General features: G+C 40.5%; 1 protein-coding gene across 1 annotated transcript; it reads right to left on the reverse strand.

The window, feature by feature from the left end:
- Positions 1-1349: 1349 nt before the first annotated feature.
- CYBB (cytochrome b-245 beta chain) lies at positions 1350-22972 on the reverse strand. The gene is made up of 13 exons (XM_083825816.1): positions 22355-22972; positions 20166-20261; positions 18512-18622; positions 15287-15371; positions 13931-14076; positions 12955-13145; positions 9502-9631; positions 8757-8849; positions 7068-7321; positions 6611-6773; positions 5602-5748; positions 4323-4447; positions 1350-3609 (listed from the first exon to the last, which is right to left on the reverse strand). Exons 1-13 carry the CDS (start codon positions 22397-22399, stop codon positions 3483-3485), a joined length of 1713 nt encoding a protein of 570 aa, XP_083681942.1. The 5' UTR covers positions 22400-22972; the 3' UTR covers positions 1350-3482.
- Between the last annotated feature and the right edge of the window lie 3517 nt (positions 22973-26489).

Consider the following 26489-nt stretch of genomic DNA (forward strand, 5'->3'; position numbering starts at 1 on the left):
ACCTTGAGTACTGTGTGCAGTTTGGGGTGCCACAATATAAGAAGAACATAAATCTATTAGAGAGTGTCCAAAGGAGGACAACAAATATGGTGAAGGGTCTGAAGGGCGAGCCGTATGAGGAGCAGCTGGGGTCCCTTGGTTTGTTCAGCCCAGAGCAGAGCAGGCTGAGGGGAGGCCTCATGGCGGCCTGCAGCTCCCTCACGAGGGGAGCGGAGGGGCAGGCGCTGAGCTCTGCTCTCTGGGGACAGCGACAGGAGCCGAGGGAACGGCATGGGGCTGGGACAGGGGAGGGTCAGGCTGGGGGTTAGGGAAAGGGTCTGCACCCAGAGGGTGGTTGAGCACTGGGACAGGCTCCCCAGGGAAGCAGTCATGGCACCAAGTCTGCTGAAGTTCAGGAAGTGTCTGGACAATGGTTTCAGACATATGGTCTGATTTTTGTGTGGTGATTTTTGTGGAACCAGGAGTTGGACTCAGTGATCCTTGTGGGTTCCTTCCAACTCAGGATAATCTATGATTCTATGATTCTATGAAACATGGAGCTCTGTCAAGTCCTGCCTTCTACCACTGACTGCCATGCCCACCCTCCCTGACACTGCTTGCCCCAGCTGTCCACAGGCACAACCCTGACGTGTCCCTGCCTTTCAGAGAATCTTGCTGGTGCTTCCTATTAAGGTCAGGGTGGCAGGCAGCTTTGCCCAAAGTGCAGAATACCATGTGCAGCTTCCCGAGAAAAGCTGAGAAGCCAACCTTTTTTTTCCAGGACAGGCCCTTGAGAGCCAGCAGCGTGACAGCAAAAGAATCTGTTTATTGTGAGAGCTACCCCTGCCACCGCCCCCATGACAGAAAATCCCCAAACACACGGAAGGAGGAAATTTTCAGCAAGGGGCCCGGCCTATAGCAGTGATCTATTTCCAAGCAGTGTCATCAGGCCACAAAACAGGACTGTCCTGTAGGCTCACCTGTAGCCTGCTGCCCTGGCCTTCTCCTGAGGATGAATGAAGAGCACTGCATGTTGTGCATTGGAGGCAGTAGTGTTGTAACCATGATCATCTCGGACTGGCACGTCTCAAGTGGCTCACAGAAATACCACCTATGTGGGGAACGTCTATAGACCAGGCAAGCATTTGGAAGGAGGGCTTTACTCCATTAGGAAAAAGACAGCAGCGTTGAAAACAATACCACTGACATTCACCCATGCTTTGCTGAAGAGTAGGGAGGACTTGATCTAGTTTCTTTCTTATGTTTGTGTTTCAGTGCTATCTGTAGTGCTATCTGTTTCACTCACGTATCCTAGATTAAAAAGCACCCTTCATATTTCATATTTCAGACCATGATTGATAATGCATGTCTCATATTTCAGCAGTATTTAATAAAACAAACCTTTGAAAGAAACTGAGAAGTTCTTGCTTGCTCTTTTACATGTTTTAGAAAGACAGTGGTTTATTGATATGCACACGATTCCTTTTTTCTGAGTTTGAGGTGACCAACAGTCCCTGGTATAAACGTGCAGCAGGTCAGGGAGTGTCATTAGAACTGGCTGTGAAAGGAAAGATCCCTGGAGTTGTAAGAACAAACATGACAATGTTTAGAAAATGGTGAATTAAAATGTACCCCCTCCAAGAATCTTCGAATGGTAAATATGCTGTATTAGACCCCTTCTTCCTTCTTCTGTATCGATTAGACCCCAAACTTCCAGTTTGCCTGCTTTCTGACAGTGTGAAAATCTGATCATATGTCCATTGAAATCAAAGCCAGATATTTCAGAGCTCTCTGCAGAGGATGACAGCCTTACTCTATTTCAGTAGCAATTCTTTTTATTCCAAGGAAGAAGTTTTTTAAATTCTGTTTAAGCTCTGTTATGATTGAATAGGCATGTTTCAAACATTATTATGTGGATTTAAATATGGCCCTTTTGAGAATTGAAGAAAAGAATTGAAAAATTCCTCACCAAGAGCTGATCTTTACTAGCGTTTACCAGCTGTGACTTCTGCCCTTCAGATGGTGATACAATTCAGTATCATATAGGTAAGTTTCGTATTAATAAATAAAAATGGTAAGCTGTCCTTCTAAAGTAGCATGAAGTGCTTGGATAACATTTAAAAATGGTGTAAAGGGAGAACACATCCCGTCTGGCAAGCTGGGGTGTAAAATATGCTACATACAACCAGAAGGTTACACAAACTTGTGTGAAGTTACAAAAGGAGGTCACCACTTTTATCTGTGACTGCAGGAACCTGTCAGCAAGGTCTAGTGTTGTGTGGGCGCTATTGTAGGGCTTGGCAGAGGAGTTTTAAAGGCAGTAAGCAGGTGACTGGGCTGAACCGGGCTGAAATAAAATATGTCTGTTTCAAGGTTTTTTTTCACCTTTTTTTTTTTTCTATGCTGCTGGCTTTAAAGTTTTCTTTTTTCTTTTTCTTTTTCTTTTTTTTTTCTTTTCCTGCTGCTGGTATTGAAAGTGTCTTGGTTCCTTTTTTTTTTTTTTTAATAACCTGTTACCTGTACTGTACATACAGAAGAACTGTGCTTTGTATGGGTTTCTTGCATACATGCAAGCTTTATTCATACCTGTTCCAGCTACTGTCCCCATGGTATTTGCTTTCTCAAACCTATTTCACTACTGTCAAAGAGGAGCAGCTGAACAAGGGCCAACAGCCCTGTGTGCATTTTAAAATGCTTCACGAAAGAGCCATTAAACCATTCAGTGACGAGTTCTTTCAGCCTTGAAGTCAGAAATTTAGAGATGTGAAACTGAGACAGTTCGAAGCAGCTGAGCGATGGCTTACAGAGCAGAGGACTTGGTTTGGCACCAGCCTCATGGTCCCCGCTGCACCTGGGCGATGGTGGCAGCGGTGCTCTGACATCCAGGTGGTTCATTTTCACTTCTCTTCTTCCCTAAAGAGAAACGGCTGCTTTCCAGCTGCCCATGCTATCTCTCGGACGAGGCATTTTAGCCTTGTGTATCTGGGAGCCTGAGAGATGCTGGTGTGCAAAGCAGATTTCCTGTTGTAAGGTCCAGTTTTTCCTACTCACCCTTTCCTAAGTCCTCCCTCATTCCAGAGACTCCCTGTATCCAGGATAAGCTGTCTCTTAATAGCAAGCATTATGCCAGAATGCTTTATTGTTTAATAGCATTAAGCTTTCTCTGTGTGAATTGGTTCCCAAATGTAGATGGCTGCCTTGAACCTTCAGCAGTCATTATGAATAACAGGAGGATAAAGACAGTTGAGGGGAATTCCCCTCACACAGATGAAGAATAAATTTTTGCTAAATCGCCAGCATGTTGGGGGGTGGGTGGGCAGGCAGTGCACACTTTCTTAAAGTAAAACTTGACTCCTACTCTACTGCAGCGCCAGAATAATTCCAAAGAAGCAAAGGGATATGCATTTGTGTAACTGGGATTAGAAGCTGGGCTGTTCTTCCCAGAAAAAGAGATCCAGTCTTTAGACTTTGTATTGAATGAACGACTGCCACATATTTGGGAGTTAGAAATTTTCCTTGTTAAAGATGAAGTGTACTCCTCGTGGGTCAGCTTCCGAGTTACTGATGCTCTGCTTGTTGAGCGTGTCAGCTAGGCCCTCAGGTCCACATAGAAAAACACCTATTCTGGAACTGTTAAGAAAATGAAAACACGGTCAGGAACTAAATGTAGAGCAGCTGGATGTTGTTTGTGCATATCAATCTTATGTTCTGTAGCTGCAAGGTTTTTTTTTTCCTCAGTCATGGAACGTAAAGGAGAATGGTATATCTTCCCTTTAAAACCTATAACCGCTTCAAACTTGCAAGGCATTTTCTACTGCTTCTAAAGCAGATGGTGGGCTAAATCTCAGCTCAGCAGAAGTCAGTGAAGACAATTCTATGGACCTCAGTGGAATCAATGAAGTAAAGCCTCAGAGTTTATGACACAAATTCTTGAAAGGAACTGTTCCATTTTTCCCACAAATTTTGGGTGTTCAGCCAAAGGCCATCTATCTCTCTCTCTATATATATATAATTTTTTTTTGAGGTAGAAGGTATTACTATTAGAGGTATTTAGAGGTCAAATGACGTTCCTATCTACTTCAGCTAGGAAGTTGTGATATGTTTTTTCTAAAACGTCTGCTAGTAATTGCATACTGCATGAAGTACCTCACCAAACATGGATGATTTTTTTTTTTAAGCTGTACGTTAAAAAAATTTGGTCAAGACTCGAGGTCATGTCCATGATTAGAAGATACTTGGAGATTGTTAATAAAATACTCTAAAATACTTTCCTCAAACTTTATAAAAGGAACAAGGTTGTGCTATTATGGCATTCAGACAGAGGACTATCAGTACAGGTTTACCCTGGATGCTGCCTTGCAATGGTTTTGAACTCGTTTTCCCAGTTAGGTCTTCCATACAAGGTTTTCTGTTTAAGGCCTGTAATCACATCCTTCTCTTCTTCATGATGCACTACAAAATGAGTGGCCTGTGGGAAATGAAAGACAAAGGACAGCATCATGTCAACATGCACTGAATTAATTGCAAACCAAGAACATTCCTGAAGAATTTATGTTGTTTAGAAAGGAAAGTTAACATGAGTATAGTCCTGACTAGTAGTGTCCATCTCCCCTTTTCCCCCTGATTGGGTTATCTCAAGACTTAAAGCCATGAAGTGTTGAACACTGTGAACACACCGAAATTACATTTCTTTTGGAATGAACTGTTTTAGTCCAAGAACTGTAAAATAAAGCTGTAAATTAAAACAAAACTTCCCCTACAGTTACAATAATACAATTCCCATGACCTTAATGAAGTCCTGCCAGTTTGATCTCTGCCAGGTTTGATCCACATGAGGAGGTCTTGTCTACCTTCCCTGTGTAACTATCACCTAGACCAGCTAAGCTAAGTAGGGACAGGAAGAAGAGAAGTGGTTAGGGCATAAGTTCAACCCTTGCAGAGTTCTGCAGCACTATTATATGCCAGAAAAGTTAGAGCGGGAACTTTCTCCCAAAGCAAAAATTGTGTGATTTTTCTTCTTTCTTTCCTGTTTTTCCATTGTCTGTGTAAGGAAACTTCCTACCGTGCTGCTACCCTATCCCTGTAGCAGAGCTATGGCACTTCAGGCACATGGCGAATTTTGCAAAGGTGAGACAAAAGTGAAGTAAAACATCATAAAAAGTAACAGAGTGAGCACCTTTCCTGACTGAATCACACATTCTCAGGTGGGTCGTGGAGAAGCAGCTCCTTTGTATACCTACAGCGCCCTACGTACAAGGGATCAGATGGGAGAACTCATGAAGGCCCTGAAAAGAATATGCTGCCACTGCTCAAATCTTGTGCATTACCTTCTCCCAAATGCCATTAATTCTGCGTTAGGCAGTAGTAACTGCTTTAGAGACAGTTGGATGGTCAGCTGAGGTTGATGTTGTGATGAAAGACTACTTTCTGGAGTGCACAGAGAAAGTCAGAGTGTACATTAGCAGCTGATCTCGTGTAATTTCTGATGGGTAATACCTATCTGCACCTAAAACGTCTGAGAGCCAGGTGGAAGCCCAGGATAATGGCTGTTCAAAAATTTAGCAAAACATAACACACCTGCCTCAGTACATAAGGCAGTGATATTTTCTGCAGTGTTTTTACCTGAGATTCATCCCAGCCTGTAAGGTAGATGTTATAGCTGAGAAACTCCGCGTTATTTCTCTCCTGCATTTGAGTCTCCAGAGACTGCAAGAGGTCAGCAAACCATTCAAAGGCATGAGTGTCCCTGCAAAGCCAGTAAAAATAGATCTGGAAGAAACAAGAGTAAACTGTCAGGGGACATAGTCCTTTAGGTTTCCGGGTTTCTGTCTGCTGACTAAATGAGGATTTCAGAGTTCTTGTAGAAATTGCCCTGACCAGTTCAGTTAATGGGTAGGCAGTACTGAAGCTATTCAGGGGTTTTGACACTGGGAGGGTTGTGAAGCAGAATGAGCGACTGCAAGAACAAGGAAACATCTTCGTATTTGTCTTTCACTGGTGGGTTACATTTGTAGTTCAGGATGTTTCCCCAGTTGTATCTTGTAAAACAGCTTGTTAGGACGTAAAATAATGACCTGGAGGTAGATTATATCTCCCTCTCTGCTGATGGGGAAGTTAAATTAAAGCAGGTAATGAAATCAGATCTGTCCTCTGGATATGCCCATAACGGTGGAGTGTGACCCCACGCCTCTGCACAGGGACTTTCCAGGCACAGAAGGCAAGAAGAGGATGGCAGCAGTGTGCTTCCACTGACAGAGTCGCTCTCTTTGTTGTTAGGGAAGACACACAATATTTGCATGGGCTGTAGTTAGTGCTTGGGAAGTATGGCATGTCGTTTTGTATCTAGCATGGCTTGAATGGCACCTCCACCACAGGTGGAAATCCCCAGGACCACAGCCAGGATTTGCATATAGGATTTTGCTCATAGGGTATTTCTCTTTTCATTCTTTTTTATTTTTTTTAAACTTTTGCTTCCCTGTCTGCTTCTCTTGTGAGATAACTGGGCTTTTCTTTCAGGATTCATACATGCTTGGAGCCAGATCCCTTTTCTGGGCCTGTTTCGATTTGGGCTGTCAGCCCTTCAACAACTACATGGGTTCTGGGAAATTTCTGTGACGAAGAGGATACGTACCTTCTTAAGTTTTAGGTTGGTCGCATCGTGGCAGTATTTGTACCAGACAGACTTGAGCACAGATGCAAATGGCGTGACCCCTATCCCAGCTCCAACAAGCATAACAGTTTCATAACTGAATACGTCCTCACTGGCAGTTCCAAAGGGGCCGTCCACAGCTATCCTGAAATCAAAAGTACTCTTAATAAATCAATAGTGAATATTTGTTAGCACCATTTAAAGTAACAGTAGAAAGGTAAAATATTTGTCTGTTAAAATGCATGTTTGGGCTGAATGCTAGAAAGTAAAAGAAAAGGTGGATTTGATCATAGGAGGGAACTGGAAGGAGCAGTCCAAGGTCAGCATCTGTGATGGAAGTAGTTAAAGACTGTATCACAGGTGCCACCAAACTGACTGAGTAAAATTTAAAGTGTTTAAGATTTTGGTTGGCTTTATGACGGAGACTCTTTGTACATACTTGGGCAACTTCCAGGCCTCCTGGAATTCTTGCTTGTCACATCCGCAGGCATTGAACAAGCCCTCTGTCCAGTCCCCCACAATACGGACATGAATACTGAAGTAATCCTCTTCTGGGGCAGAGGTTAGAGTGAATGGATGCCATTCCAGTTTAGACACTGCTGGACATTTGACAAAAATGTATTGTCCGACCTCCATCTTGAAACCCTTCTTCATCATCTGGAGCTCAATCGTCTTGAAAGGATGAATCACCACCTACAGTAAGAGGGACAAGGAGAAAAAAAAGACAAAAGGAAAAGGTTGTCTTCCCTGATCACTGGTTTTATCTGTCCTTCATCACCAACATCACCCTTTCCTATGAAGGCAAGGAAAGGAGGTGAAACTTTGTTCCCAGTAGAACTGGGAGTGAGAAGCAATGCCTGACAGCCAGGTGAAAGATTGCAGAAGATGCTGAATTTTTGGCTGAGGTACCTTTTTCACAGTCTACTTGCAGTCATTCCAAAAGGGACAGGTCAGACTGGCACATCTTGTAACACATCACCAGATCTGTGTATGCACGTTGTTAATTCTAGGTGCACCTTACACAGTGGCACAGTGTTAATGAAGCTGGATGTATGTATCAACAAAGAGCTATCATACAGATAGGGAATTAGACAGAAAGTACCACTGGAAACTGAAGTTTTCATTTTGTACCTGGATGGGAACTATAGTTGTGCCTATTGTACCTATATTTAGCCAAGAATTAACAGTAGGAATATTCTAGAAGCAAGGCTAGTATTTCAGTCACTGCAATTTTTTAATTCTAAAGTCGTCCGCCAATGTTATTTTCAGTTTTTAGAAGAGAATCAAGTCTCTCTGTTTATTAATGTAGGTATCAATAATAGTGCTCAGCACTGTGGAAGAAACTTCCTGCCAACAGGGAACCAAGCAGGCACAACAGACATATTATGCAGAAATAGAGAGATTTTGGTAAAATTACTATAAAGTATGCAAGAGTATAAGAGCCTTCCAATATGTCAGCATGGCCAGGGAACAGTAAAGGCATCAATCTACTATGATCCCCCAAATCCTGCTATGACTTGAACAGGGTAGGTCCATGAGATGCAACACACTGCCATGTGAAGAAATTATGTTGGGAAAGGCCAGGGGAGTTTTTATATTTTTGAGTTTGATGCCGTGATAATTTGCCTATCATACTTTCAGAACCAGCATTAATATCTCTGCAACACACCATGGGGACCTACCACCTAAGTTCAACATTAGCTTTGGCTGTGCAAAATAGGTACCCCCTAACTCTCTTACTCAGAAGACATTTGTTCTGCTGAAAAATCCGAATTCCTAAATATCCAGGTAGTTTTGAAAACAAAAATTCGTTATCCTAAATTACTCAGAAGGCTGTGGAATATTTACATTGGTGAGCATTTCCCTAGATCTGAAGAAAAATAACTCTCTAAGATTCAGTCCTGTTCCTTAGCTAACTTCTTCCTGCACTCTTTTAAAGACCGGCTTGGAGACAACTATGCTTAGATGTTAGTGGTTAGTATTATTTTTGCATGTTAGCAGCCAGGACACACCTGCCAGGTCTTTAATTGACCACATTGTCTGATGTGTAGGCACTGCTGGCTTTGCTGCACCGTCTGGAAAAATTGGTAATGTTTTGCCCGGTGTTAAGCATAGCATCAACACATACCTTTGTGATAACAACCTTCTGCTGTGACCTCCAAAACCGCACCAACCTCTCACAGAGGTACAAAAACATGGGACCTACTACCCACTTCCATGTCTGTTAACAGAATAAAATGAGAAGTCAGATCATGAAGATGGCAACTTACATTACACTGAATTCTGGAAATGCTATTAACAGGAGTTAATTTAAGTTACTTATCAACCAGAGTATGGAAGCCTTAAAATATATGACACCTTCAAAATAGCTTCTGCTCAGAGAGAGAATTTCTTTCTTTGTTGAGAATTGCAGTTGGATTTTCAATGGATACAATAGCTATAGCAATGCACTTTCCTATGGGTGATTTTGTCTCTACCTTAAAACTAAGGTAGCTAGGTGAAATGTGGAATAAAACTCTCAATGTGTTACTGACTCAGGTCTGTATTACTGCAGGGAAGTTTTCTGTTAACAGCTCTGTCTGAAACATGAATGAAAGCCAGCCTGGTTAGTCAGTAAGAGCTGAAGTTTCAGCTCTTGATGTCTGGAGACAATCATTTTCTGTTAATGATTATCGATCCGTTAATAATATGAAACTATTATGTGGATTATAGCACTTTTTAGGAACCTCCAGAAGCCGCAAAATACATTTTTGTAAACACATATTGCTTTACGTAAAGTAAGCTGCTTTTTACAGTGACTGTATACATTATTTAACAAAAAGTAAACTCTAAACACTTTTGATTGGCTTTACACTCAAAACAATTGTTCTTACCATAGGAGGATTCCCTGAAAACTGGGGGATTGGGCAAACTCCTTTTTTCCCCCAGTCACTGAAGTTCTTATAGCAAATCTGTGGATTATGTTCAGCCAGACTCTCAGCAGTCTGTCCACGTACAATACGCCTGAAAAAAAAATTGCAAAACATTAAGGGAATGAAATGTAAACGAACCTACTGTCATGAACTGTCACTTATTATTATTCTGTTTATGTACTATTCTATTTCCGTGAAGTTATGGACTTCTGCAGTGCTAGTGTACCTTTTGATTCAGCTCTACTGCTCTGACCAACCCACAAAGTTTCTATTAAAATGATAATAATGAGGAGGAAAGTTTGTAGGGGAAAATACCAACAACAAGATCAGATGAGGAACTAAGGGGCATGTTCATTATAATTTCCAGTATGTGGTCACAATAGGAAAACTTCATTCTTTTCAAATCAATCCTACTTTTTCCTTCAATAAGAAAAACAAAGCAGAGTGGGCTCAATAATCAGTTTCCTAGTGATCAGTGCAGAAATTATTACTGTTATTTAGCTTAGAAATCATAGAGAACCCTTTCCAAAGTACCTCCTTTGATACTTTCTCTCTCTTTAAAGCTGCACAGTAGATGTTCAGTTGGTGTGAATGGGCACAGGTCCCTCTGGCTCAAAGGAGCTACGCCAGCCAAACCAGTTTATGTCAGTTGATGATCTTGACTCCATATTCTGGCTTGTGCTTTGTTTTGTTTTGTTTTGGTTGTTTGTTTTATTATAGAGAAGCCTGATTGCTCCAGTTCTAGCTTTCCAGTAGCAGAGCTGGTGCTGGAAGAAAATTTCAGTTTTGAGGACAAAAAATATATTCAGATCTTGGTCATTATTTCCTGCCTCTGTGTGGAGTTTTACCAACGTTAGGGCATGAGAGAGTCCCCAGAATGATGGTAATTAGTAGGATGAGGGTGATAGCAAAGAAATGCAGATTAAGATCTGATGACTTTCCCTAGAAATGGTCTGATGCAGGTTGGCTTTAGGCCAATATGATCCTGTTGATATTTTCTTTCCATGACTTCTCTTTCCGTGTTTCAAGATCAATTTCCTTGAACTAAACTGTGTTTCTTATCTTTCAACAAAATTTGGTATCTAAGTTAAAAGTGTATCTGGCTTTAAGTGACAAACGTATCAGAGGATTATTACAATGCCTGTGCACAATCTTGAAAGTTAAAAGATTTCACTGCTGATAGATGCTAACGAATCGCTTCCTCATTAAGGGTTTCATTAACATCCTGCCTGAAAAATAAAGGGAAAGAATGACACTGTCCTAGGAGCATCACGAGTTGCAGTTTGCAGGATCACCAGTTGCAATTCACTTCCCCACTAGTGACAATGGCTTCAGCGGAGCCGCCCTCTGGGGTGATTTACGGGAACAGGAGGAGCCCATTTGCCGCCTGTTTTCTGACAACCCTCACCCCCATCACTTAAGGGACAGAGTGGGCCTGGTGGTTTTTGCCCTGCCCTACAATCCACTCAAAGTTTGACAATGCTGGGAGCCTGTACAAGAAAAGGAAAACCATTATTTTCACTTATTATGCAATGTAGATGCTCTTCCAGTACTGAAATTAAGCTTTCAGTAATATAGCCTTATAATTACTTCTTTTTCTGCTACAAGTTTTGCTTTAACTTCCAAAGCAGCGTGACCTGAATCTCTGTACTCTTTCCTCTTTACTACAAGGGGAAGGTTTGGACTTTTGTCTGTGACGTAACTCATGTGCAAAGAATATTGGTAATGGAAAAATGCTTTAACAGCCTGTAACAGACAAGAATCTGCCCCCTTCTTTCCATTAACTATATTTGCCTCAGTTTTCTGTATATATGTATGTATGTACATATACCTGTGTATGACACAGCCTTCTCTTTTGAGATACAATGACACCTATGTCTCTTTCAAACATACAACTTTGAGAGTGTCAGATCATACTTATTTCATAACATCCATCTTTACACAACTAAGATTCCTTTCTTGAGCATACAAAGACCATCCAATATTTTTTCAGTATAGTATCACTTTCTCTAAACTCAAAATGTCTTTTGCTTTTAAGGCAAAATACGATGGAGCTATCTTTGCCTGAAAGTGATCTAACACCTATCCTGCATATGACTAACGGCCAACCCTGAGTTCACTGCCAGAAATCATCCTTCCCACTACAGATAATAATATTCCTGTGTTTATCTCCTCCCAAAGTCTAGCTGAATCTCTCTGACAACCACATTGACCTCTACTGCTGCCCAAACTCTTCGTATTTTCAGTGCTGTGTTATTAAAATGAAGAAGGTATAGTCCACATCCAAGTAACCAAAAAGTCAACTTTTATGAAATACATGCTACTCACTGACTGCTAGAAAAAGCAATGCTTGCTTTCTGATAGCATTGTGTAGTAGCTGCTGACAAGTCTGGACATTTTGTCGGTAATTATATGGTGTTTGCTGAAGGAAACACGAACCATTTGGTCTTTTCCTTCAGTGTTTTACTCAAACATTCTTCTTGTTTTGGAAGTTGAAATGGAATATCATGCTGCTGATGATCCTCCTCTGTCTTCTATTTTTGCTCTTCCTGTTGTAGTCTCATTTCTGTCTTTTTTTTTTTTTCTAGCACTAATGGACTAAGAGGAAGTGTTGTTGAATAGTCATTTTTGTTGGGCATTTTTAAAGGACACTTTCCAGTGCCCTGAATCCTTAGCTATTTTTAAGGTAATAACACCTAGAATTTCATTTTAAATGGATAAAATAGTATAATTATGAACTATGAAATGTGGCTTGGATAATTTAGCTTTTTTTTTTCTCTGAAAAAAAATTCAACTAAATTCAACTAAAGTTCATTTTTCTAAGCAGTAAAATTGCATGTGCATAGTCCTAAAATTGTTTCAATAGGCTATTCAGATAATTCAGAATGTATGGAATTAACTAACTGTTGGAAAAGAAGATGTTTGGCATTTAAAAGTTACAGAAACTCACAGCTGCCTGTATTTGAGCTGCAACAACTAAAAATCTATTATGAAATGCTGTTGATACTAAAACCCCCAAAACTCATCCAAGTCTGAAAGATAAATATGTGTTCTTATAGTTATCATTTATCCCACAAGATCCTAGGCCTTATGTTATTACTATTCCTTTTAGGACACAAAGATAAAGTAAGAATTAGAAACTGGAGCCTTGGAAAAGAGCTTTCCAGTTTAAATATCAGAAAAAGCTTGTTATCAGTGAACTAATATGCCCGACTCTCATAAGCCTCATGCACATGAATAACTTGTTGCATGCATCTGAGGGCCTATTGGCCTCAGAACCCGTATTGGCACATCATTACCATAAAAAATAACTGCTGTTTAGTGACTAAAGTCTCTATATACATCTGTGGGTAGAGAGCTTTAAACTAAAGTATAGTAGTTATCATGTATTGTGTGATAAATGCAAATACTCACCCAGCACCATGGATGACAAGGCCAATAAAGAAGATGACAAACAGATGATGTGTGTACCAAAATACTTCAAAATATGACCTTCTGATGGTTTTGGTGGACGACGTGATGATTAGTATGAGGGCCAGAGTGATGATAACACCAGTGAGACCAGCCAAGTATGTGAAAGCCACATATAAGCCCCCCACGGGATTCTGTAAAATAATTGAACACATTGGTCTAAGGAAGAGACTGCATCAAAGCTGAGCCAGCTGAACCATCAGTCTGTCTCCCTTGCCAAATTCTTTATCTTGTTGCAAATCTTTAAGCCATCTTGTATGAATTTGCCAACAATGTTTTGAAAACCCACTCCATTTTTGTTTTACTGCAAATGTACTCTTACTACAGTAGGTGGAAGTGGAGATAAAGGATTTTCTACCTATTTGCACACCAAGGACTGTTTCTTACTCTGCCACTGCTCAGCACTAGGGACTTGGGGAAAAGAAAGATTTTTGCGTAACTCTGTTTCTAGAGCTGAGGTCCTACATCCATATTTAGGAAGCTAAATTAAAGTTAAATTAAGTGTTGTGCAGCTGTGGTTCTCAAAACTTATAAGTATGTCAGACTCTTGGTGCTTCTGAGGAATGGGGAGATTCCTTTTTTTTTTTTTTTTTTTCCAACGAGAATTTAGAGAGCTCAAGGTCAAAACTTTTGCTTTGATTTCTGTCTGCCTAATCAGAAGACTTCTTTACAGGGCATTTGTTTTTATGAAATGTTTTAAAACTACTTTGAAATCCTCACGTGAAAAGATATAAAGTATTATCAAAAATCAGCCACACTATTATCAACCAACGTAGGGGAATGAATTACAAAAGACTGTCCTGCAAGATGGTTCAAATTGCAGATTGTGCACTCCATAAATAGGAAATCTGCTGAGATATTCTTACACGATTACCTAGATGAATGGAATAATGATTCTTCACAGCCTGCTGTCACTTACCGGAATAGTTTGCCTATAAAAATTGACATAGCTTTCTCCTGGCTTATCACCAAGTTTCGAGAGCGCAGTTGTCAGAGTGTCTTTCTCTTCAACACGTGCTTGCACGCTCCACTCTACATTGAATAAGTGCGCAATGGTGTGAATTGCTAGGAGTGACAGGAAACAAATAATTAGGGTTAAGCACAGGGTAAGTACTCAGTGTTCTGGGGTAACATTTGGGTGAACACTGTAACGTTTCTCAACATCAGCTTAGAACCTTTGCCACTCTCACCCTCTTCATCACCATTTCAGATCACTTATGTGTGTTATTGCTAAAGCTTCACCATCTGAAGTTTACATCTTTTACTGGGTAGAGGAAGGAAAGAGGTAAAGGGAAAACATTTCTAGAACATCTTTGTTCAACAAAGGCTTTCAGCAATTCAAGTTGAAGAGCAGTGCCCTAATTTTATACTTGGGATGGCTTAAATTATTTCTCAGGATCATACAGGAATTATGTAGAAGAGTGAAGCAGTGAATCTGGATCTCTTTGGTGTCAGATTTGTTAGGGTTTCTTTGCTCTTCTGTTTGGCTAACAGTCATTAGTAAAGTTTTTGCTGGGCTGGACTTGTCCATAAACTAGTACACTTGAAGTGTTTCACATTATTTTCACTACATGTTATTGCAGGGGTTAGCTATACAACACTTCTCAAATATGTTCCACTTTTATATCACTGGATAAATCAGGGCCTGACAGGTGCATATCTCACATCCCTGAACAATTCCTCTCTGCTGCAGACCACTTCTGCAGCCTTACATAAACTGAATTGCCCTGTTCCTTTCCTGTGAAGTGGTGATCTCAAGTAATCTCTTAAGTACTTGAATACTGTTCTAAGATATATGATTTGTAAGATACTTGAATTGAGAAGTGACAAATTTTTTGGAAAAAAAAAGACAGAAAACCTTTAGTTTACCTAATAACACATAAAACACGAAAACAATTCAACGTCCTGCCCAAGTTTATACAACCCTTTCTTTAATAATTTCTATTATTTTTTTCAGATGTACCAGCTAATTTATAAGCCTAAACAAAAAGTATAGCTAGAGTACCTGGTTCTCAAGGCATTGCTAAATACCCTTTATTAATCAGTGCCATGAATTTTGCTAACAGTGCAAGAGAAAGGTATCATTTCTTACTTATCTTTTGTTCTCTGCCAGTTGCAGATTAATGACTGAAAACTTTTAAGCCTTGATACATGCTGACTCCTTTAGGTTAATGAAATCAGCTCTCTGCCCATATCCATAAGAACTTGAATCCCACCTGAATTTTGCCTAAAATGAAAAAGAAAGCAGTAAACAAAGAAACATTTGAGTACCAACCAGTATGAAGGGCGATCATCCATGCCACCATTTTGTGAAAGGTGAGGTTCCTGTCCAGCTGTCGTCTGACACGGGTAGAGCAGCACTTTGGGGATGAAGAAAAAAAGTATTTGCAGACTACTTGTGATGCCTTTGCATACTTATTTAAATGCAGGGAAAACAAAAACAAACAAAAAATGGAGGCCCTAGCCACACCAATTGGTCACATTGGTGGTAAAGAATATTTAGAAATTCAGAATTCCTAAATATAAACAAAAATATATCACTCCATACTTAAGAATATAATAATAATATTATATTTTAATATGTCCCATTGAAACAAAGTATATGATAATGAGAAAAAAATAACATGCAGTATGGCAAGAATATATGTCTTATCTGTGTTAAATTTAAATTACATGTTATAAATGGAGGGAATCATCACACTCTGTCATGCCAAGACAAGGTTTTCGTAGGGACTTAGGTTGCCAGCTAGCGTCAGGATCCTGTTGTGGTTCACACTGTAGAAATGGACTGTAAAGCCTGGCTATAACTGTCATCTCAGAGAACTTCCACTCCAAACACAGCAGTCACTTATGTTCCTAAGTGATTCCTTCCCCAAAATGCTGGGTGTACTTGCCAGACATTCATTTGCAAATTGTCACTGGAGTTATCCAAAGGGAAACAGGAATAAATAAAAAAAAACAAAAACTCTCTGCTAAAAAAAGCTGAAGAACTTGGCTCTTAAGAAGAACAGAATGATATTTTCAATAACGATTATGACAGGTGCCTAAGAGACACCATCTACATTGCACTGTAGTCAGTGAGAGTTCTATAAATTAAAGTTCTTGTAAAGCTAGCATTTGTTGTCTCCACGCAGTAGAAAGCATAAATATCCCGTGTTGTGTCCTTATATTGCTTTTGCTGACTGCCAAAGGTAACAAAACACTAAGCAAGCTAAAACATTATATGCCTTGGAACCATATAAATGTTTCACACAACAAATTAAGAGAGATCAAAATTTTCTTCGAAGTGCTTGCTGGACATTAACTTTGTAGACAGTTGGGTAAAGTATCTTCCCAGCTAACAAGGTGGATCTGATCATTCCAGATCATTGTTGTTTGTTTGTTTGTTTGTTTGTTTTTTTCCAGCTGTGACTTTGATTAAAAGACAAACTTTAACACTACTGCAATGACTTCAGCGGACTATAACAACAGCCAGAATAAATTTGGCCTTCTCTGCATCATGTGCCTTGAGATATAATTAAAAGGCTTGTAGAATAAAGAGTAGTTCAGCATGGAGGTGCCCATCCTGCTCTTCTGCCTTGCAAAAACCAGGTAGGAGCACCAGATCTTGCTGTTTAAGAAGTTTAAGACCAAGCAATGGCAAAATGCTGTAGTTAAGTTCAATAGTGAGGCTCATTAACAACAGCGATGAATACAGCAATAAAGGGCATGCAAAAACAACACAGCTGCTGTTCTTTCAATTAATAATAAACAACTTTGTGGTGTATCATTTCTGGGTGGCAGAATGTAAATGGCCGGAGTTTCCATCACATTCCTATTGAACAATTCACCCCTCTGCCTAACCCCGATGGCATTGCTACTGGAAAGGCCACTACCCCTTCAGTAAGTTACACGATATTTAAAAATCCTGATTTTCTTATGAGATCCTCACAGGTTTTACTTCCAGAGCATAGCTAATTAGACAAAATGGTAGAACAAGCATAAACAGCTGTACCACTGCAGCATGGCCACCACAGTCCTGTCCCTACCAATGGCACACTAAGCTGTGCATGTTTTGCTTAAGGTATACAATTACCTGCTTCCTGAGGTAATACAACACATTGCTATAGATATATTGTATAAAATTGATTTATATCTATATTGTGTATATATTATATAAATATACAAATATATAAAAAGCTATTGAGATTTATTGCAACAGGCGACTGAAGTTAAACAAACTCCAAACAGTCTTAAAATCCTATTTTATGTCCCTCCCTCGTGTCCTTGCACATCCTCAGAGCCCTGAGCTTCCTCACACAGCCTGGTGCTGTCAGCTGCAGGCAGGCAGCAGAAGTGAAGCTGTAGATCTCTACATGGTTCCAACTTGCAAACTGCAAGAGATGAGCAATTCAGGACAAGAAGCATTAGGACCCAGTTGCAATACAATTCTCAACCCTTGGAATCAGTTTTTAGCATTCCAGTTATGTTTCTGAAAATGTCTTCAGCTCTTTCATTGCTTTGAGCTCAGAAGACTTCTTCCCAACCTGCTTTCAGCCCAACTTTGGACAGCATTGGAAATATAATTTAGGAGCTTAATGTGGCAGAAACAGCTCACTTTTTCATCCACACTGACTGTCAGAACATATGTACTAAATGAGTGTACAGTGTGGGTTGTCTCTGATTATGTTGTTACGTGTTCCCTCAGCTGACAAGGGTCATCCGTTTTGTATTAATAAGGTTTGCAACTTGTAGATACTTTTGGAGGCCTAATAATCATAGCTATGGAACAGAAGCCTTTTTTTAGTATGCCTGAATAAAATTATTTTATCTTTCTGTCTGCATTATTTCTGCTGTAATAGAGATCTAGATTTCAGTAATGTGATACAGTCAGGGCTACCATAGAAACCACCCCAGATATCACCTAGAATTGGTTGTCCTTTTTCTTAGTGGTGGTTCCTTTGTGCTGTGCATAACATACCTATCTGGGAGCTAAAAATGGTCAAAAGGCTGGTGAACTATTTCATTCTGAGATAGAAATGCAATGCAGAAAAGAAAGAACGTAATTTATGAACCACTTGAAAAGTCCCATTGTAAGTCTGTGAAAGTATACATTTGCTGTAAGAACTGAACATGCACGGACAGAAGACATGGGTTAATTTCTCCTACTATAAATGGGTATTGTATCATTGACAAATGAGGCAAATACGTGTGAGCATCACCAGTGGTGTCTGGCAGACAGAACAGGGTCTTCGCATCCAAGGCAGCATGATGCCCAGAAGGCAAGAAAAAAGGAAGAAGTCTAAGTCAAGGCTAAGTATCTCAACAGAGCTTTAGGCATACCATTGGTATAGAGACCTCAGTCTTGCTCATAGCAAAACTCTGGCCTTCTCTACTTCTTCAGAGAGGACATCCCCAAATAACAGTGTATTTGGGGAACTTGGACTGTCACTTGGGCGTATTTGCAAGGCTACTTGGGTTATTATCTTTCATAAATTTTGAAATTCTTTCTTCATCTTACCGCACTTGATCCTCTGAGGAAGGAGAGCAAGTTTCGACATACTGGCAGCAGAATCAGCATGCAGTTGAAATTCAGACAAGCTGCAGGAGCCCTTGCCAGAGCCAAGGCATGCTGTAATTGGAGAGATGCTATTATTAAATGAACTACCTAAGAAGTTATCCAGGAGACAGATAAGCAGAGATTTCATTTATGTATTATATCACAACTATTAATGAGTGTGAGATCTAGAGTTAATTAACAATGCTTGCATTTCAGAGTAGCCATGCTCTGGCCTAGTTAGGGGCACATATGCAGAAAGAAAACTTTCCTCCAGACAGACACCTTCTATGCCCAGTTTTGAAATAATATGTTTATATGAGAAGTTCCCTCTCAGATCTGACAGTTGGTGGCCGAGCACAAATGCAAGTTTAAGTCATCAAGAGAGTTTTCTGTCCCAACGCTATAAAGAAAGATACCCTGCTGTGGTTTCAGTTGGCTGAGGGTTAGGACAGACAGAAGGACAGCTTAAAAGGGAAGTGGTTGAGTGTTCCAAAAGACAATAGGAGTGGATCAGGACTAGTCTTTCTTGTAATTAACATTGATATCAACGAAGCTTTGTCTTGCTCATAAAGCTCATTTTAGCTTCAGAAGGTTAGTGCCTAAGGCTCCTGCTCTCACCTGTCCCTTGTGTGTGCACCTTTGTTGTCAGTAAAGAGAGTCTAGGGAAATTCATTGCCCCATCTTTTAGACGTGTTCCCTTGATGTTGATCTTCACATCCTGAATAATTTCAAATTTTGACAGACAGTTTGGAAGGAGGCGTTAGTGACCATATTAATCCAAACACACTGAAGGGAGAGAAAGATAGTGTGTGTTCTCCTTGCATTGATTGGGACCCTTTCAAGTTTCAGATCACAGTAAGAGTAAGTGACTTGGGATTACACTGAGCTCTAGTTATCCATGCACAGATCTGTGCCCTGACAACAAAAGGCAGAATTTGATCCATAGATCTGAAGCTATATGCAAGAGCAGGATTTCCTGTTTGGTTGAATTAAACCATAGATTTGCAGAGCTTTTACAAAATGCTGTGTACTGTAATTTGAAGCTGAGAGTGATTTTTGTGTCTGTGATCAGGCTTTTAAATTATATGAATAAATGAATCTTCTCTATTGGCCATGACCCTTGGTAGTTTTGGAAACACCTTCATAGCTGCACACATACTGTTGCATCAACCAGTTAGGTTATATTGAACAGCCCAGGGTCCAGGATCATGTGACTGCTTTTCACACACTTGATGAATTACGATTGCTTTTCAGAGCTGATAACTATGTAAAATATTCAGGCTTTGAAAAAGGGAAAATGGTTGCACAATAGTTCCAATGGCAATATTTTATTCATCTTCTGCTAAATAAAGTGGCAGCCACACGTTTACTTTAATTATCAGGAGAATAATAGTTACCTGGAAACACCTTTAGGATGAGATCTCTCTATTTTGCATACCAGCTTTCTATTCAGAAGCACTGGATGTCTGTCTGCATTATCTGTTTACGTGTGAATTTAACTTCTACATGAACCTGCTGCTCCAGCAACTCGATCCTGTTTCAGTCACAAAAAAATAGGGAAAAATGCTGTGTCTATGCTCAGTCTATGCCGAGATAACGTATGTTTTGTACTCACACCAAGGAGTTCTCTGGTGTAGAAGAATTTTGATGGGATATCATACGCAAGATAGAACCACCAAAAGAGGAAGACATTTAACCCCAGCCACACAAGCTGAAAGAGAAACAAAGAGGAAACTTTACAGTTTGTTGTTAAAGAGCATATAGCTGAATCTACACAGTTCAAAAAATGCTCAATTAGTTCATTGTGCTTCTATTTGCAGAGTTAGGTGTGCTGCAGGTGGAAATGGGCTTTAAGGAGCACAGGAGTGGCAATAAACCAAAACACAGATAATGGTAGCTGAAACTTTTGCATAGTTTGAAGGACTTACAGTTAAGTAAGGACTGCCACATTACAGGTGTCTCGCTAAGTCTGTGAGTCTAGATAAATCTCCACACATCATTAAAAGTTCCAAATGGAAGTTTGCCTGAAAATATCCTTCCCATGCAGCACAAGTCCAGGAAAATGAAGGGATTTCCATCAGCGTAAGGCAGGATATGGGAAATCCCCAAATCCTCATTACAGAATTAATCTAATCGCAGGATTAAATGCTCTTGAATACGTGTTTAAAGTGACAGTGTGCCAGTCCCATGTACAGTAGCCTGACAGCGTGCCCAGCAGGCCAAGATGTTTGGTGTGATCCTTGATGGATTCTCACAGTCCTTGGTGCTGACCCATACAGAACATGGAAAGTTAGGGGCCATCCATACTCTTCAGCTAGGGCCAATGGAGACTGAGTATGGTGGGGTTAAGGATGCTATGTGTCTGTTTTTTTGAGGTAAATCAATACAAACTGTGGCGGTCCTGTTCCTATCAAGCACTGGACATCCCTGTAGCTAGTCAGCATATAATAAAGCCGTAGTGAACAATGCAGAATACTTTGGTAAGGAAATTGAACTGTCTGTCTACTTAGCTGCTTTCTTTACTGGTGACTCCTTTAGTTTGTTTCCCTATTAGCTAACCTTGTATACCCCTGAGACTAAAAAAGGAAATAAAAAAAAAAATCCTACTTGAACAACCTAATGGCCTCTTAATTCTGTTAATATTTCAGTTCTGGTGAAAAAAATATGCCCGAATTCACCTCTTGGTAGTTTCAACTTCCTCAAGTCACTGCGGGTGACAGCAAACGTAGTTACTCCTTTTCAAAGCACTGAAGTGCTAATGCTTTGTTCCTAAACTAGAGCTAAGCACCTACAATGTCATATGTAAGTATCAATTGTTCACAGCAGCAGAAATACATTTTTTGAACAAAGACATTCACATTTCAGTCACCACAAATACAGATTGTCATGTCTTTTTTGCATTACTTTCAGTATTTACATATACTAACCCCCCTTGGCAGAAATCCCATAAATGGCGTTACATTTTTATTGTATATATTATATAAAATAATATTATCATATCATATCATATCATACCATACCATATCATATCACATCATATATCATATCATATCATATCATATCATATCATATATACACATATTAAATATTGTATATGCGTAGCTCTTGTATCATGTTGATGTGAAAAAAAAGCGAATGCTGAAATACTTTCTTGTCCCTAAGTTTTCTCCAAGGAGGACTGCCTTGCCTTAGTGTTTGGCTCTCTTAAATGGGAGTGAGATTTCTGGTACTTTTAAATCTTGCTTGGAATGAATTTAACCTACTTCCACAGCTACTCCATGTAAGCTATATACAAACTGAGTTCAAATGCTAGTTGTCCTAACGAAGGATTCATGAATCTCTACTCTAAATTCTGCAATCTGACTCTAATACTAATTTTGTATCCTCAAGACATGTCCACAGTGCTTTCAGTTACATCTGCTTTTGTTTACAAAAGTGCAAGAAAGGCTTGTTGTTGTAATTGCTTTCTATTTTTGAAGTGCACATGGCTAACAGTGATATGTAATGTTACTCTTTTTCCTTAAGTCACTGTTGCATCCAAATAAAATAGATACTTACATTCATTTCTAACAAAGAAAAAGAAAGTTAACATCTGATCATTTCTAAATTGACAATAAAGCCGATCGCAATCAAGATACCAGACAGGGCTCCTAAAACATCATGTTCTTGAAGTGTGTCACTGCACTTGCTGCCCTAGTTTCAGAATAATCAGATAAATCATTCACTGACACAATGAGATCTGCTTATTAAAACTTTCTGTAGAACTTTCTAATGGATACAAATCACAATAAAAATTGTACTTACAACAACAAAGATGGACAGTCCTTCATTCTCCACCCAGTTACCCATGATTGCCTGAGACGAGAGTGCACAACAGCCCCGTTCTTTCTGGGATAGTGTCTCTGTCTTCTCTCATAAGGAAGTGAGAGCAGAAGCTTGCAGCAACCTGTTTCCTTTCTCATTCATTTAGGAAATAAGTTAACCATTGAATCATATCCATAGTTCAATTTCAAACATGTTTCTACCACCTTTACATATAACTTTTCATAACTCATACATATATAAACCATTGAAATAATCTTTTCCTCATGATACAGAATTTGGATAAAATAAATAACACAACTGGCGAGGTTTTCTGCTGAAAAATGTATTGCCACTTTATGTAACTTTTAATGCTGAAGTGTAATACACAAGGCACAGAACAGTCATCTCCTCCCCAGCCTTGTCTTTTTTATCACCTCAGGTCTGAGTTGCCATTCCTGCAGATCTCTTTTGATAAATTATCAACAGAATTAATTATCTTTATCAGTAATTTAATGTTCGCAGAAGCCTTCAAATGTAATCTAACACGCCTCTTGTCTGGGACATACATGCAAACCTTGCCACTTCCTCTTTGCTCGGGCCAAAAGTGAGGACGTGTCACTTGACAGTCTGTTTTTCATATTTGGTACTCTCACACAGTTATAGTCCTGGGAATCCTGTCACTATGTAAGAAAAAAAAAAAAAGTAAGGTAAACATTTTGCTTCTGTGATTAGAGAGAAGAAATAGAAAATCATCCACATGTATTTTAGAGCTTGTAAGCCCACGGACATTTATCCCAAGTGTATTCATTTAAAAATGTATACATATATTTGTGGGAAATTAGTGATTCTGAATGTTTTGCCTCTGTGGTATCACAGTTCCCAAACCTGCAATAAAGAGTGCAAAAAGATAGACTGGAGGAGACTTTGGGATTAAGAAAATACATCTTTTGTCAAGGTACAGGCCCTAGAGAGGAGAAATCCTTTTACACATGCCTCATGCTCACTTTTTTCTCCAATTCCACCTATTGCACCACAGAAATACAGATCTCCTCCCAAAGCGACTGACACAAGTCTGTCTGATTTCCAAGGAGGTGAGATGTACGTATGGATGATGCTAATGCATTCTACAAAGATCTTTTTAAACTTTAAAAGCTATGTCCTTCCCTTCCCTTCCCTTCCCTTCCCTTCCCTTCCCTTCCCTTCCCTTCCCTTCCCTTCCCTTCCCTTCCCTTCCCTTCCCTTCCCTTCCCTTCCCTTCCCTTCCCTTCCCTTCCCTTCCCTTCCCTTCCCTTCCCTTCCCTTCCCTTCCCTTCCCTTCCCTTCCCTTCCCTTCCCTTCCCTTCCCTTCCCTTCCCTTCCCTTCCCTTCCCGGCATTATACAGAACGGTTTGGTTTGTGATCTCTCTCTGCCAGAGCCATGCCATGTGGTTCTGCTTTCTCCAATCCTGCAGAATTTCACGGCTCCCCAGAATTTCTTTCTGGGAGGGCCAGGTGGGGCCTTGCACAATACTAACAGTTGTAGAGCACAGGACCATTTTCAGAGGCTTGATCCTGCTCCTACTGGAGTAAATAGCAAGCTTCTTATCACACCTATATAACTAAATTTCTTGGGGCCTGATTCTGGCAGTGATGGGACATTTGGTCAGGATGTAAAACTGAAGATGTGGGCACCCAGCACAATTCCCCGTGCTCTTGCTGTTTTCTTCCCGTCTCTACTTCCAGCATACTGCCCTTCTTAAATTTCTCCTGGAGTATGGCCTCCGTAAGGTGACATAACTGGGATTTGAACAAAAATCCACTGCAGAAACAACCTCAAACGTATCTAAACAAAGCTATCTGAGTGATAGAGATGACTTTTGAATTACTATTTCTTGATCCATAGTGGCTAAAATGTAGCCTTGTTGAGACCAGCCCTCCTTCATCTCTGCACGTCGGCAGGGCTGTCAGTATTTTAATCATCTTCCTCCACAGAAGCCTCCCAAGTTTCAGTAACTGAAAACAAAATCCAATCTTCAACACCTGTTCGGTGGGGTTTGCAACAACTTCATGTGACGAGCAATCTCTGTGACGAGCCAGGCTCTCCCATGGTATCATCAGTCGCTTTGATAGCCCTGCAAAATGGATGCCAGCAGAGGCTCTGCTCCCCCATACCTGGCTCATGTTTACAGAAGCCTTTGGGAGCTGAACAGCTGCAGTGGTTGGGGAAGGAAAGGAGTCAGAAAGACTCGGGGATGTCTATTCTTGCTGTCAAGACTAGCCAGATCTCCCCGCCCAGAAACAGCAGTGCTATCACTCCATTTTCTTCCCCAGTTCAGGCCAAGTTACTCGTGGCCTCTACAAACAAGCGTGGGCAGGCAGGATGCTCTGAGCTTTGGCAGCCCTGGCTTGCCTGGCAGCTCCTCAGACACTGCAGCCACTGAAACATGGGCTCACTGCCTCAGGAGGTTTCTCAAGGGCCATAAACCCAGCAGGGGCTGATCTGAGATCTGTCACAGTGGTCACAAACCTCAATATCCTCTTGGCAGCCTGAGTAGCAGCCATGAAACAGAATGTGTTTTAGCTGCTCCAAGCCTAGCAGATATCAAATACTCATAGTTTATCTCACTGCCTGAATTGAGAAGAAGGGGTAGAGGTCTTGGATCTCTCGATGGTGTGTTTTGTGCCTAACTGATGCTTGGAAGCTTTGCCATTAATGTGAAAAGCGACAGCACAACACGCGGCTGGCTTTGCCTGGTTTCTGTACGTAACAGGTGTGAGAAGAGCTGGTATCAAAACCACCCACACGTCACCCTTGATTTAATTCTGATGCTTGGACCTTCTGAACTCGTTAAATATCATTGGTGTAATATTACCAAGACTTGCTGGTTTTGTACTTTGGTCTAATTAAAATAAAAAGCATCACGGACAAGAAAAAGCACCACCGGCAACTGTGTATTAACCATTACGTAGGAGTGTGTTAAACTGAAGTATGAAAAACTTAAACACGTTTTTCTTACTCTGTTTCTAAAATTTCTTTCAAGGTCGTTGATTATTCACATCATTTTTCATCCTTCTTTTAAGTGAAAAGTTCAGTGAACAGTGGTCCTTTCTCAGTGTGACAGTTTGAGAAAGTAAGTCTCAGTCTTCTTCATTTCTTTGCAGTGATTTTACCCCCTTGCTTAGGAGGTTACTTCAGTTTCTCTGCTGATCTGTGCAATAGTGTTCTGTTTGTAGGCTGAAATCTTTACTTTGAATGCTGTGCAGCCCTTGTCACTCAACCTTCCCTTGATTCTACACCAAAAGAGGTAGAAGTGGAAAAAAATCTCGTCAAGACGCCTTACGTGAAGGCTAAAGCCCCATCCTTAACCTTGTATCTGTTCCCAAATAGCATAATTTCTGGAGCTTTCTCTGCTGCACCACACTTAAGACCTGCTTTCACACACAGTCTTAAGTTATCACTGTATTGACTTCCCTTCACTCAAGGGAATGACATAGTCTGAAACTCCTTCCTTTCTGTTTTGTTTACAAGGTAAATTATTCCATGCTGAGACCATGACAGAAAAGTGCATAGACGTGAGCCAGGAAAAAAAAAAAAAGCCAGTGAGACTTCAGTGAGGACTGGCAGATCCTTCTATATATTTGCCTAACATTACCACTGTCAGTGTTGCTCTCTGCTCCTGTACTTCACCATGCTGCATTTTGCAATGACCATGTCAGGCCCAGGTGCTAGTATTCAAAACATCCAAGTACGATCAATACAATACTGGCCACATCAGCCCTAGCTTGTAGTCAAACAGCACAAAATAAGTCAAAATGTCTGTACACTGCTGTGTTGTTGGAAGGAAGATCAACCACCAGTGACGCACCCTAAGTACAGAAAAAAAAAATGTTATCATGTTAAGCTGGCAGTAGTTTCCAGGTAGAGGCTGTAGTAAGCATAGCATTAGGATAGCATGACCTCCCATGCATAAAGCCAGAGGCCAAAATAACCCAGCTTTGTGTGGGACTGAGGAGGAGGAACCCCAACTTGCCGCCTTCAGGCAGGCTCCCAGGCTTTATGATCTGCCAGTCCGGCTCTGCGACTGGCACACGGCCAAAACCTATTTACTGCTCCCTGTGCAGCTACTTCTCTTCACGTTTTCTCCCGTGCTCTCAC

Source organism: Anser anser (genome assembly GCF_964211835.1).
Source record: "Anser anser genome assembly, chromosome: 1".
Classification (NCBI taxonomy): domain Eukaryota; kingdom Metazoa; phylum Chordata; class Aves; order Anseriformes; family Anatidae; genus Anser; species Anser anser.